At 48.0% G+C, this 13,005-nt stretch overlaps 1 protein-coding gene across 8 annotated transcripts in view; it reads left to right on the top strand.

Moving 5' to 3' along the window:
• vps13b (vacuolar protein sorting 13 homolog B) overlaps positions 1–13,005 on the top strand; it is a 331,160-nt gene that overhangs the window by 40,723 nt on the left and 277,432 nt on the right. For all 8 annotated transcript variants that reach the window (XR_003978469.1, XM_030370003.1, XM_030370004.1 and 5 more), the window contains exons 12-16: positions 175–262; positions 3,004–3,198; positions 6,146–6,315; positions 6,529–6,723; positions 9,439–9,563. Coding sequence is in view for 7 of the 8 variants with exons in the window: in XM_030370003.1 (XP_030225863.1) it covers positions 175–262; positions 3,004–3,198; positions 6,146–6,315; positions 6,529–6,723; positions 9,439–9,563 (773 nt within the window). In the remaining variant the exon portion in view is untranslated. The remainder of the gene's footprint in view (positions 1–174; positions 263–3,003; positions 3,199–6,145; positions 6,316–6,528; positions 6,724–9,438; positions 9,564–13,005) is intronic.

The following is a 13,005-nucleotide window of genomic DNA, read 5'->3' as shown; positions in this document are numbered from 1 at the left end:
GAAAAAGAAAAAAGAAACTCTACTGAACCACGCACCTTTTATTCATCCCATATTGGTTCTGATCTCCCTTCACCCCTGACTCCCTGACCCCATCCACAGATCACCGGGTAGGGGGTTGTTGGGCTGTTTACTCCCCTACCGTGGTGTTTACCTGGCTCTGCTTTTGTTTGACAGGAGACCTACACAGAGATAGCCGGCATGCAGCGCTTTGGTGCTTTCTACATGGATTACCTCTACACAATGGAGAACGGCGGTGGCAAAGGTATTGTCCCACTCATTCCCCTACACACTGCTTGTTTGCTCATTTCCCTCACCTTTCTCTCTCTACCCCCCTCGCTCTACCTGTCATGTTAAGTCTTGCTTGCTCGCTCTCTCTCTTTCTTTCTTTTCTTTCTCTCCTCCCCTCCCCGCTGCGTCTCTTCTGTCAAAGATGCCCCCTGGAGACTCAGAGAAAGAGGGTGTCTTGTTTGATATGCAGCCACCTGGTCCTTGACCCTTCCTGTCCCCACGCTCACCCCAAACTTACCTGGAGGGCAGCTGTCAGGAGTGTTTAGTCTGTGCTGACACGTATTTGCGTTTCTTTCTCCGCACCGCTTGTTGATACACTGTTTCCCCTCTGTGTGTGTCTCTCTCTCTTTCTCTCTCTCTCTTGCTCTCTCTCTGTACCTGTAAGCGCTTTAGAAAGTGAATAGGCCGACGCTTGGCTAATTGGGTGTCACTGTGGCTGGCAGGAGTCCTGACACAGGCAGAATCCTCATTCCTTCAAGAAAGCTCTTAAGAATGTTTATTTAAAGTATTGGAAGATCTGAGGTTCACATTAAGAGATCAGGCGCTCGCTCTCTCTTGCATTATGACCTGAGTGACTGTGAATGTTACATTTGGCACTGGGAGCATGTCTCTTCGCTCCCAGGGCTGTATTGTTAGGAATGTTTGTATGGAAGGTGCCAGACTGTTTTATAACGTGACTGTTGTTCGTCAATAAGGAATGTTGCCACAATAGTAGAAAAACAACATAAAACTTAAAGAGCATTCTTTTGCCGATCAGCTCTGAAGATTGACCTGAATATCAGGTCTGATCTTTAAGCTTCATCTGTGGTTGCCAATTGAAGTGGAGATCACACTTAATAGGCTTGTGTCCATCATCGGCTCAACTGGCAAATGTTGATAATGGATAAATGCCAGCAAAGATACACTGTTCTGATGTTTTATTAGGATGAGATGTTGGCACAGGTAGCATGCAGGAGTGTTAAATGAATGAGCAGAAACCAAGATGCAGCTGGAGAGAAACCCTCCGAGAGGAAATGTTCTAACTAGTAACTGGAATATTTCTGAGAGAGTAAGTTCATCTACTTCTTTCACCTGCTCCCTCAATCTCTCTGACTCTCCTACACTCTATCTTTCTGTCTCGCTGTCTTTCTGTCTCTCTGTCTCTCTGTGTCTCTCTCTCTCTCTGTATCTGACCCTCTTAGACTCTATCGCTCTGTTTCTCTCTGTCTCTCTTACTTTCTTACTCTCTATCTTACTCTTACACTCTATCGCTCTGTCTCTTTGTCTCTGTCTCTCTTATCCTCTATCTCTTACCCACTTACACCCTATGGCTCTCTCTCTGTCTCTCTGTCTCTGTCTCCATCTCACTCTGACTAGGCTATTGTTTCCTGCGAGCTGTCATCTAAAGATAAGAATCTAAATTAAAAACAAAGAGGGAAAACATTGGTAGTGTCATCGTCAGCTGTCAAAATGATTAGTGACAGGGCGGTAAGCTGTCGCTCCGCTGCGTTCCTCCTAGGGGATGCCGGGGCTAATCCCTTGGCCAATTGCACTCTTCCTTCTCTCCCCGAGAAGGGGACGGGATCCGGTGTCGGCCGGAGCGAATTAGTCTCCGTCACTGAATGGACGCAAACTAAAAGCGCACTTTGGAGTCAACCAAAATATGAACCGAGCCGCTGATGTCACATTGGAGTATCGTTGCCGATCAGAGCCCCCTGTGCCTTTGGGGAGCAGGCAGATACCGCTTCTAAAGTCCCAGCACATTCCAGCCCCCTCCCAGGCCGCTGACCGCTCTCTTAACTGCAGCCACATGGTGGATATTAGCCTAATCCTTCGCAGCCACATCGCACAAGTAGCGGGAAGGGGAAGTGACATCGTCTGATGCCCCTTCTCTAAAACCACCGATAGCGAGGGAAATCGTAATCGCTAGTTCTAAAATAAAACAATAAAAGTATAAAGAATCCCACACAAGCATAACAGCAGTAGGCTGTCTGAACTATGAGAATGTGGATTTGATGTAATGTGAATAAAGCAACTGTTCAACCCCACCCACACACACACACACACACACGCACACACGCACACGCACACACGCGTGCACACACACAGACACAACCCCCTTTCCGCCATTCATCCGCCCGGTCGTTTATTCATTATTTCTTTCTCATTTTATTGCGAGCAAGCGGTGGATTTAAGCGGTGACCTCTGTGCTACAGGCCCCTTGCAAGTGCAGGGGCAGCTGTGGGAGAGAGGCCGACATTTGGAATAGTGATCACCGGAGAGCCCGCAGGCCAGTGTGAGCTACGCAGAGCTTTTTGACGCTGCCTCGTCTCGCCGCCTCTTTTCCCTCTTTCTCCTCTTTCTGTGTCATTTCCCAGAGCATCCCAACAGTTTAAAACCATCTAGTTTGGAAGTTGTAAACTCCATTTGATTCTCTTACATCACTCACCTCACTGCAAAAGGAGTGATACCCCTGTCTAAATGCAGAACTTGTAATTAAATAATAATACATCTTAATTTTAGGCCCTTTTCAAGGCACACACAATCACTTTACATTATACAAGATAAACGTTCAAGATCGACTGCTTCCAACATGTATTGATGTATATATATGGAATGTTGTTTGTCATTAATTGCAGTATGGTGCAGTTGATCGATGTATGTGTTCTGTATCTCATTTTAAGATAAAGGACATGTGTGACCTCCGCGTGGACATGTGCCTTTGTGTTCCCCCAGGGAGCGTGGGCTCGCAGGACTCCCCGGCGTTAGCCAAGGAGGAGCCGCTGACGCCCGTGCAGGAGAGCTCCACCAAGCGGCTGGTGGTCGGGCCCCTGGAGGTCCGACTACACAGTAGCGCCGTCCACCGCATCCTCAAGATGGTGGCCTGCGCCATGGACCACGAGTACGAGCCCTACTGCAAGCCAGAGCCAGGTCAGAACACACACACACACACACACAAACACACACACACACACACATGCGCGTTGTTTCTGTGGTTCCGCATGGTCGGCAGTTTGTTTAGTCCGACCGCACGGTCCATCAGAGGACATCGGTTACTTTTAGACAAGCCATTGAGCGTAGAAAGAAAGAATGATGGATGTGTTGTTGTACTCGTACTGCAGTGCAGCAGTTAGATTTTTAGTATCTTGCATGTTGCTGTTAAACCCTGCTAACTGTCGTTTTTCAGCACTAATAAATACGATTTGGGTCATCACAAAATCCTGTCTCCCCAGATGAATAAAATAAAGTTACTTAAGCATTACCTCTGCGGAGAGTTCCAGAAGTACTGGTGAATCTATTGATTTGTAACAACTCGTGCAACCTTATACGATCCTACTTGCACTGTTCCTCAGCTATGCTAACAATCAATAAATCACAGAAAGAAGTTAGTGGTTAAAAGGATAAATCAGTCGTTGCCATGGAAGCACTTTACTTACCATTCATGAAATGTTTGTTTAGCTGCCAACCTTTCTCTCATCTCGACTTCAACCTGGCATGGCGTGTGTTTGATATATATCTGCCTGTCAGGCCATCACATATTATTTTATCTGTGTGGGATATCGCAAATTGGGTGCATATGCGCACATCGTCACAACTCCAGTCGAAAAAACGTAAAGAAACAGCGCTCCGGCGACAAAGTTCTGCACTGAAATAATTCCCTTAACATCTCAGAACCCTGAAAGAACTATAAAGGAAACAATAGCTCACGTGCACGGGGTCCACGACGTTCCCGATTGCTTAATCTGCCCGTCTCTCTGGCTCACGTCGCTCCACCAAACGGCGGACTGCTCATCCCTTTGATATTTCCTTGCGCAACCCGGCGTTTCGATACGGAGCAGAACATGAAAGCGCTGACCCCTTTTGGACGCCGTGAGGGGGGTTAGTCCAAACACCTTGTGTTAGTGGGGCGGCCCCCGCGCTGCCATCGATGAGCTCATAGCCGGGATGTTGTAAAAGCTGTGCTGCGGAATGTGCGGCCGTGTAATATCTCTAGCACTAAGTCTTAATTTTTTTTTGTTTTTTGTGCGAAAGCAAAACATCCTTTGGTTTCGGTTGTCTCAGCATCTGTGATAGATAATAGATGATGGGGTAATTACTATAGGGTGTTCGACTTGAGCCCGTCAGGTCAGAGTGTTCCTTCCTGTTTCTATATAAGTTTTCTCTCCCTTGATACAGTTTAAGAAAGGTCAACTTAGCTGCCATTGCAGGCGGGGGGATTGAGAAATTGAGATAAGAACATATTTTGCAGGGGTGCGCACAAATAGTGATGAAGAGGGAACAGATTTTTTTTTTTTCGTTCCTTTCGTTATCCTTTTGTTATTACGGGTTATAAATACTCTCCTCTAACAACAGTTGATGAAATACGTTGTGAAATATTGGCAGTAGCAAAACTAAATCGCTAACTCTGGAACTTTGTGTTCTATATCTGCATGGTTTTTCAACAAACCAGCTATGTTTTAATGAAAATAACAAAAATGATTGATTAGAACCATATTTATAACTAAGTCATACTTTTTGGTAAACAGGTTTGTACTACTCACACAATTATTGTGCCATTTTGTTCTCAACCTTTGTCACCGTTGCTCCATCCGTTCGCTTCATAATAGCAAAAGAACGGGATGGTTGATATTCGTATCGGTTTGTCTCGCTGCCAGAGAGAAGCAGGGGTCACAGGTTCAAAGTAATGACTATCTTTCTACTTGTACATGCCCCCCTCTCCCCCCCTCCCCACACACACACTCACCAATTGCTTAAGGAAAAGTACTTTCCTCCCCAAGCATACCGTGTAATGAGAGCCAAAATTAGATTTTTCCTTCTCAAAAAGCCGCCCTGTACAAAGTAGAAGAAAATGACCTGCAGTATTCATGTATTTTTTCTCTCCTTAAATGTTGCTCAATAATAAAGACCGGTACGTCTTATACAGGTCAGGCCTGCTAAATGGAACAGGGGTGCATTTTTTTTGGCTGCGATAATTGTTTGTGTGTGTATGTGTGTACATACATACACATTGGCAATGTGGATGTCTGTTTCCGTCTTTTCTCCGGGTTTTGATTGTTGACTACGGATGGAGATCCGAGCACTGGCATGTGATTGCCAGAATAACCTGACTTGTCTTACGGCGCCAGACCGCAGCGCAGAAAGCCACCGGGATCGGGTTCGGAGCCCACCCCAGAGCAGGAAACCCGCTTCAACGGAACCCTTGCGCTGACCTGAGAACAAGTCCGGTATCTGGAACCGTGGCCAAGGGCTCTTCAGTAACAAAAAGCCCTGGTTCTGATCCCACTCTGCCCTGGACGTGGGAAGGCGGTTTTCGGCGCTGCGGTCGGTTCTCTCCCTGTGGTCAGTGCTGACCTCACAGAACGTCCTTGTTCGCTGATGGAGTCCAGATTAATGGCTGCGTCTCCAGGGGGGTCAGGCTTGTGATTGTACGTGGTTCAAAACAAAGGAGCTGAAGCCGGAAGCCCGCCGCCTCACACGAATTACATCCCTTTTTTCCCCAAAAAATGATGTCTGTTGTTAGTTTTGCGCATCATTTCATAGCATTGGTCCGTAACGATCTCTCATTGGTGTACTTTCCACATATCATCAATCTGTGTCCTCTCTCCCACATCTTTATCACCCGTGATAAAATACTGTGTGTGTGATTAGCGTTTACCGAAACATCCCTGCTGCACAACACTGCTCTTACTGTAATAGTTTGCCAACACACACACACACACACACACACACACACACACACACACACACACACACACACACACACACACACACACACACACACTTGCTTGTAAATTGTCTCAATAGTAAACAGCGATCCCCCCAGCAACTGGTGCGGTTATCCACCATTGTACACCATCGTCTCTTCTGCTTCCTACAGAGCTGGTGGAGGAGCGGCGAGCTCCAGCCACACCAGAGGAGCTCTCCAGCCTGGAAGAATTCATCCCCACCAGACTCACCTGTCTCACTTTGCTGAAGGTCTGCATCACGGTGTCCGTGGCAGAGTTCAACCTGCTGCACACGCTCATGCCGGTCCTGATGGGACAGAAGGTACTGGTGGCGCCCTGACGTCCCATCACACTCACACAGCAGCCGCTGCCCAAGCAGGGGCAGCTAAGTATTGATCTTTAGGAAGACAAAACCATGCAGAAGATTTTTTTATTGACCCTCTCGATTTTTGACACAATTATGAAAATATAAAGCTAATAAAGTGGAGTTTTACAGGCAAATCTTCTCGCATTTACAAGTCATTTAATCCCCCAGGCGCCCCCTGCGCCCCCCAGCGTGCCAGCCTTCCAGCCAGTGCGTCCGCTGCCGGCCCTGCGCTTCCAGGTGGAGAGGGTGAACGTGGAGCACACTGTCCCCATGTACGGGCCCGAGCTGGTGGGCCTGGTCAGCGCTCTCAGCCAGCCCTCCGACAACCTGTTGCACCACTGCTACGCACACTGCTACCTCAAGGTGAGAGGACCCCTCCGACCGAGCCAGATACCACGCAGGCCCAGCAGGGCTGTTGGCCTGCTTTGCAAGACATGTGAAGGCAAAGCGGAGGTGTAATTTAGATGCAAACATCCCACACTGTGAGGATGATTCCCCATCTACTTCTCTCTATCATAAGAGGCTTGAATGGTATATTGAGGATACTATATCATGAGCGTTATGATTGTTTTTTCTTCTAAGTAATCAAATCTTATGTTTGATTTAACACTTGTGTTAACATTTCAACATTTCTCGCAGAATCAAACTTCTGTTATCAGTTGACCTTTGCAATACCTTAACACTATGAACTTCCACCAGATATTATGGAGGTGGCATGCTTTAACCCGGGGTGAAAAGGTCAGCCTGCCTGGCAACACTTTCAACTGCACTTTAAAATAACCCTAGTGGCCCTTCTAATGACCCTCATGCCCCCTATTCACCTGGCCCATAAAGATCTGCACTGCCCCGTACCAGCAGCGGATGACCTAGCTCTGGCTTGGTTCAGCACTCTTGTTGCAGAATCAAGGGGTTATTGGGTTTTGTGTTTCCCTCAGAACAATGATGATACCCATCATTGAAATGTAAACAACCATATGATGAGAAGTCATCAATGGGAACCGTTCAAGTAGCACTTAGACATGATTGTAAAGAAAAACGATGTTGCGCTTCGCTGAAGATCATCAATGTCGGTCGAAATGCTACAACATCTATTTACCAAGTACATAATTTCTGTCTGAATAGGTGACTTGGTTGACTGCAGTACATCTATTTACTAATGACATCATTAAGGCTCATGTTGCGCTAGTTAGATTTCTCTGTGTTTTCCATTCCTTAAAGGGTGATTCATAGTTCATGTGGATGCGGGAGGGTCTGGCGGAATGCGGCCAGAGCTTTGGCCGTAACCCAGAGCATCGGCATTAAAAAGCTGGGCAACACAAATCTCTATACCAATGCAGGTCAGGCCTGTCCGGCCTGGGATGGCCTGGATGTGTTCCTCTAAAACAGGATGTTTGCCAGGCACACTGTCTGTGCTTATCAGAGGGTCACCACATGGTTAACCTCTCAGCCAGTCAGTGGCCAAGGCCCAGGCTGGCCAATGAGCAGCCGCATCCGCCAAGGTTCCAGCGCCAGGCTGATTGGCTGGGAGCAGGATCACGGCAAGGTGGAGGTCGTTGGGCTCGCAAATAATTTGGTTTAGGAAGTGATTTAAAACGGGGATAAGCTGAGGCTTATCTCCATGTGTTTTTTATTGACACTGGCAGTGTCAGTTAGGCTGTCTGTTTTGAGGAAGTGATGGGTAACCATTGGTTCACACCAGCTTTTTGGATGTTTGGGCCTGTTGTGATGTGGCTGGACTGTGTTGACTGCAAAATAGTGTGTGTGTGTGTGTGTGTGTGTGTGTGTGTGTGTGTGTGTGTGTGTGTGTGTGTGTGTGTGTGTGTGTGTGTCCTTCCTATAACCCTTGCTGGACCATTCCCGTACACTTTTTAATCTTCTGGTGAACAGAAGTACACATCATTGTTGAACCTTAGCCTGCACTCTTACATTTAAAAGTGAATAATGATCTACAATGACATTGCTTGTGAGATACCACAGCCATTTAGAAACTTACCACTGGGTAATTGTTAGTTTAACTAAAATCCCTGAATCCCCTAATGGATTAATATGGGGCTTCACTTGCAGCAAATGACAGACCAGCACAATGTGGTTTTACAACAGCGTGAATGTGAAGCGACAGTGGGTTGATGATGTCAGAGCTGGCCCCTTTCCATCTCCATCTCTCTCACTCTCTCTCTCTCTCCCTCGTGCTTTATGGGAGCTCATTCATAGTATAAATCGTACTGCCGCGGTCGGAGTATATACTCCTAGCAGGGTGGCTACCAGAAGCTATGCTAATTGGACGATTATTAGGACAAATGTGGTCTGGGAAACCACGGTTGGGCTGGGGAGCCTCAGAAACCATCCTCCATGAAAAAGCAAAACCTAAACAAAATAGCGAATACAGTCTTTGGATAGCGGTCACGGAATGTGAGTGTTTAGAATCATTCCGTGCGCGGTATTAGGTTTCACTTAACGAGATGTTTTGTTCCACTGGAATCTGCTCTTCTCGTTGTAATGAGAGAGATGGAAGGACAGACCAGAGAACAACAGCACGTCTGTGGCTCTGCGTGTGATTGTCCTTGAAGGGCTGTGTCTGAGGCTGGTTACGTTACTGACCTGGCCTCCCAGAGCAGGAGACGGCCTCGCTGACAGGTGAACTTAGAGTAAAACATGGCTGATGGCATGTTTTTGCGCCCGCCACCGCAAATCCAGCCCACAGCCAAAACCTACATCTTCCCTGCATTTACTTGTTTTTCATTTTTAGTAAGCCACACATTTGATACATTCTGACTTGTTTTTTCCTGCGTATTCGAGAACGATTCAGATCCTTGAACTTTTGCAGTGATTAATCCCTATCGCACTCCTCTCTCTTCCATCTGCCTGCTCCGCGCTGTCCGATTGTTCTCTTCTATTTCGTTATTTTTCTCTCTCTCTCTCTCTCTCTCTCTCTCTCTCTCTCTCTCTCTCTCTCTCTCTCTCTCTCTCTCTCTCTCTCCCCCCTCTCCCCCTTCTTCACCTATTCCCCCCTTGTCACTCCATCCTGATTATTGCCACTCACCTCAACATCACTTTTTATTCCCCTGCCCCGCCCCCCAGGTGTTTGAGTTCCAGGCAGGCCTGACGTGCCAGGACGCGGCGGGGACTTTCCTGCCTCTGCTGCCCATCATCCCTTCCTTCAGCACAGCTCTGTATGGCAAACTGCTCCAGCTGCCCGCCTGCTGGTGAGTGACAACCCTTATTTACATACCCTTCTCACTCCGACTATTATATGATCACAAAGACGTATGCCGGGCAACGACTGTCTTCCTGATCATATATAACCCGTGCTTTGAATAAGCCCTGTCTAAGGATATAGCACTGGCTCAATGTCAAAGCACTTTATGGTTTAGGAATTTGAAATCAAAAAATAAGTATAATAATTGTATTTTAACGATGCAATGCACACGGAGTGCAAATGTAGCCGGGTTGTATATTTTTGCTCAGCTTGCTTTGGTTTTAGTGGTGGTGGTGTTATACGAGTTGGGCCCTGGACTGGGGCCCTGAGAACGGTTCTCAATGTCTCTGTGTGGGAGTTCAATTGAGGCTGTTGGCCCAGCCACTGTGCCACTCAGTAGCCAGCCAGGGGGTGAGGCCCGTCTCCAAAGGACAGCAGAACGTTTGTGTGCGCGTGGGGCTTTCTGTCTGCCTTTCCGTATGTGGGTATGGGTGTGTGTGTGTGTGCATTGCGGTTGTGTGCCTGTTTACTTCTTGCAGAGGAGAACATTATGTTGCGTGCCGAGCATCAGAAGGGCTTTTAAAAGTGATGGATGAGCCGGCTCTTTAGCGGTCACGATTTGGGACACAGTAAAAAAGTAATTGGAACACATCTTTAACAATTTCTTTGGATGGTTTGAAACGGTAGAGGAAAATTAGTCTCCGGTATGTGACCTGTAAGGGTCTGGGCCTGTCTCACTGGGCCTGCCCCACTGGGCCTGCCTCACCGGGCCTATCCTACTGGGCCTGGCTCCCTAGGCCTGGCTCCCTAGGCCTGTCTCTTGGGGCCTGGCTCCATGGGCCTGTCTCTTGGGGCCTGGCTCCACGGGCCTGTCTCACTGGGACTGTCCTTCCATGGAACAAGGCTGAGATGACTCACTGAATGTCTCCAGTGGGCTGAGAGGATGGGAACTTTGAGTGTGTATTTCTGTGGGTTTGTTTCTGTGCAGATGTGTGTTTCTCTTCAAAATAGGAAGATGTTTGCAAGAGAAGTAGCCAATCGCAAAACAGATGGTCTATTTATGCATATATATGTTCTATGCATGGTATATGCATGTTCTACTCAACTCCATTTGGCTAATGGAGAGAATCATAATAGGGAGAATTAACTTAAATAGTGGATACAACAATGTGTTCTTTTAAAGGGCAGCTGGAAGTAGAAACTGTCTTCAGGTTCAAAGACGGGTCCACTTTCGGTCGTAGTGGTTTCACAGTATTTTCAAGACACACATACACATAGACATACACACAAACTTTACCTTTTTGCACATGTTCATCTTCTTTATTTTTGTCAAACACCTAGGAAACAAAGATGGACAGTAACACACACACACATGTTTCACATTTTCACACATGCATGAGTGTTCTCTTTCTGTCTGACACACACACACCCCCCTTCACACACACACACACACACACACACACACACACACACACACACACACACACACACACACACACACACACACACACACACACACACACACACACACATACACACCTACAAACACCACCCCACACCCCTACACAAGCCCTCTCGCCCTCTCCCTAACACCTTGCGGTCAACGTTGCCTGCTAAATCCGTGACGGCGTGTGTGCGAGCACTAGCCTGGGAATCAATTTCCTCCCATTAGTTTGGACTTAAACATGTCAAGCAGCGGCACAACCGTTTTGACTTATTCTGACATCTTCTCCAGGCGGCAAATACTGCACAGAGAGCGGCTGGCCCCGCATAGAACCACAAGGCTCACAAAAAGTGTGTGTGTGTGTGTGTGTGTGTGTGTGTGTGTGTGTGTGTGTGTGTGTGTGTGTGTGTGTGTGTGTGTGTGTGTGTGTGTGTGTGTGTGTGTGTGTGTGTGTGTGTGTGTGTGTGTGTGTGTGCGCGCGCGCCTGCCCGTGGACAGAACCCGATTCCCTGTGCTGGCTCTGCTCCTAATAAGAGACTGCTAGCTGCCTGTTTGATCTGTGGGGCCCTCTTTTCTGCCCTGCCTCTCTCCAATAGTGGACTCAGATGTCAAACGGATGTTATTTCTCTCGCTGACAACCACTAGATCGTTCTCTTCTTGACAGAGCCTTCCAGATCAATGGCCAACGTTCGCTTCTCCTGAACACCAACACCGGTTTCCCCTAAAAAGTAAAAAAAAAAGAAATACAACATTGACAACGCCTCAATGGGCAGCCCTGGGAAACTAGGCAAGCAGTCGTTACTCCTTGTTGTGGTGGAATATGCTGTTGATGGAACACACACACTCAACAGTAGAAAATACGCTCACCAGGGGGCCCTGGCCTTGTCTTTTTGTAAATCAACATCCTACCACAAGGTCACATTGTGATCATTCCTGCCACAGGCAAGAGGAGCACAGGAACCCCACACAGGATTAACTCTGCTCGGGCTCTCTCTCGCTCAGGTGGATCTCAGATGTTTCCGACGCACGGGCAGGTTGGAAGGCCTCATCAACCCCTTTCTAACAGTTGCCGGTTTGTTCTGCCGTCAGCTGTCAACGATAATGGGCCTGTAGTTATTGTGCGGGGTTGCGAGGTGTGAACTCCTCATCGCGGTGTCACTCGCCGGACCCCCCCTCTCCCTGCGTCACGTGCCTGAGTGAGATGGCAGGTAGCCCCCTTCTCCGTGTCTGTCCCGCCCGTGAACTCGGCGGGAATCAAATTAACACAGGCCCGAGTTGACAGTTAGCCGGTGGAAGAATGACGGTGAGCCGGTTTGACAGAAAGAAGCACCGAGGATAATGTGAGACAAAGAGGGGCTTGTGGGCGATCAGAATGGATGTGGTAACAAGTGAACATTACCAATGTTTTCTGTTTCCCCCCTGGCATAATGCTCTCCACATGTGTAGGGTGCAGGGACGAGGCTGGCCGTCACGGTTGCGGAGCAATACAGAAAAGCGTGGTTGTGTTGAAGATGAAACGGACATGGTAGAGTGGACGAGGGAGATGGAGGGCCCGGGGATCTGTGTCGGCACCGTCGTGGAGAATACGTGGAGGACGGGGAAAGTGTAGAATGGATTTAATATGGGCGGGTCGGGGTTAGTGCTGGCGGCGACGGACCCACGTGGACAGGCCGCTCCGCTCGCGGGGCTAGAGGCAGACCACAGGAGTGACACTTAGGCGCCGAATAGAGACACACACTCCACCAGGTGGTAGCGTTTAATTTGACTTTATTGATGTTTATTTTGGGACTCCTCCTCGGCACTGATGTCATTTCAATAATTTCGCCCCCCTCCTCATCTTCTGCTCCAGTATGTCATGTTCCCTTTTCCAAAGAGCATATTCATCATGCCGCGGCCAGTCGAAAACAAACGCGAGGCAATGTAGTGGAGCCAAAAGACGGGGGAAACAGAAACAAATGGAGAGCGAGAGAGAGAAAAGAAAGGGAGAAAAAAAGCGAGAGCGACA

The sequence above is a fragment of the Gadus morhua genome, chromosome 11 (genome assembly GCF_902167405.1).
Source record: "Gadus morhua chromosome 11, gadMor3.0, whole genome shotgun sequence".
NCBI classification, from domain to species: Eukaryota; Metazoa; Chordata; class Actinopteri; order Gadiformes; family Gadidae; genus Gadus; species Gadus morhua.
This window is presented reverse-complemented; position numbering and strand designations above follow the sequence as displayed.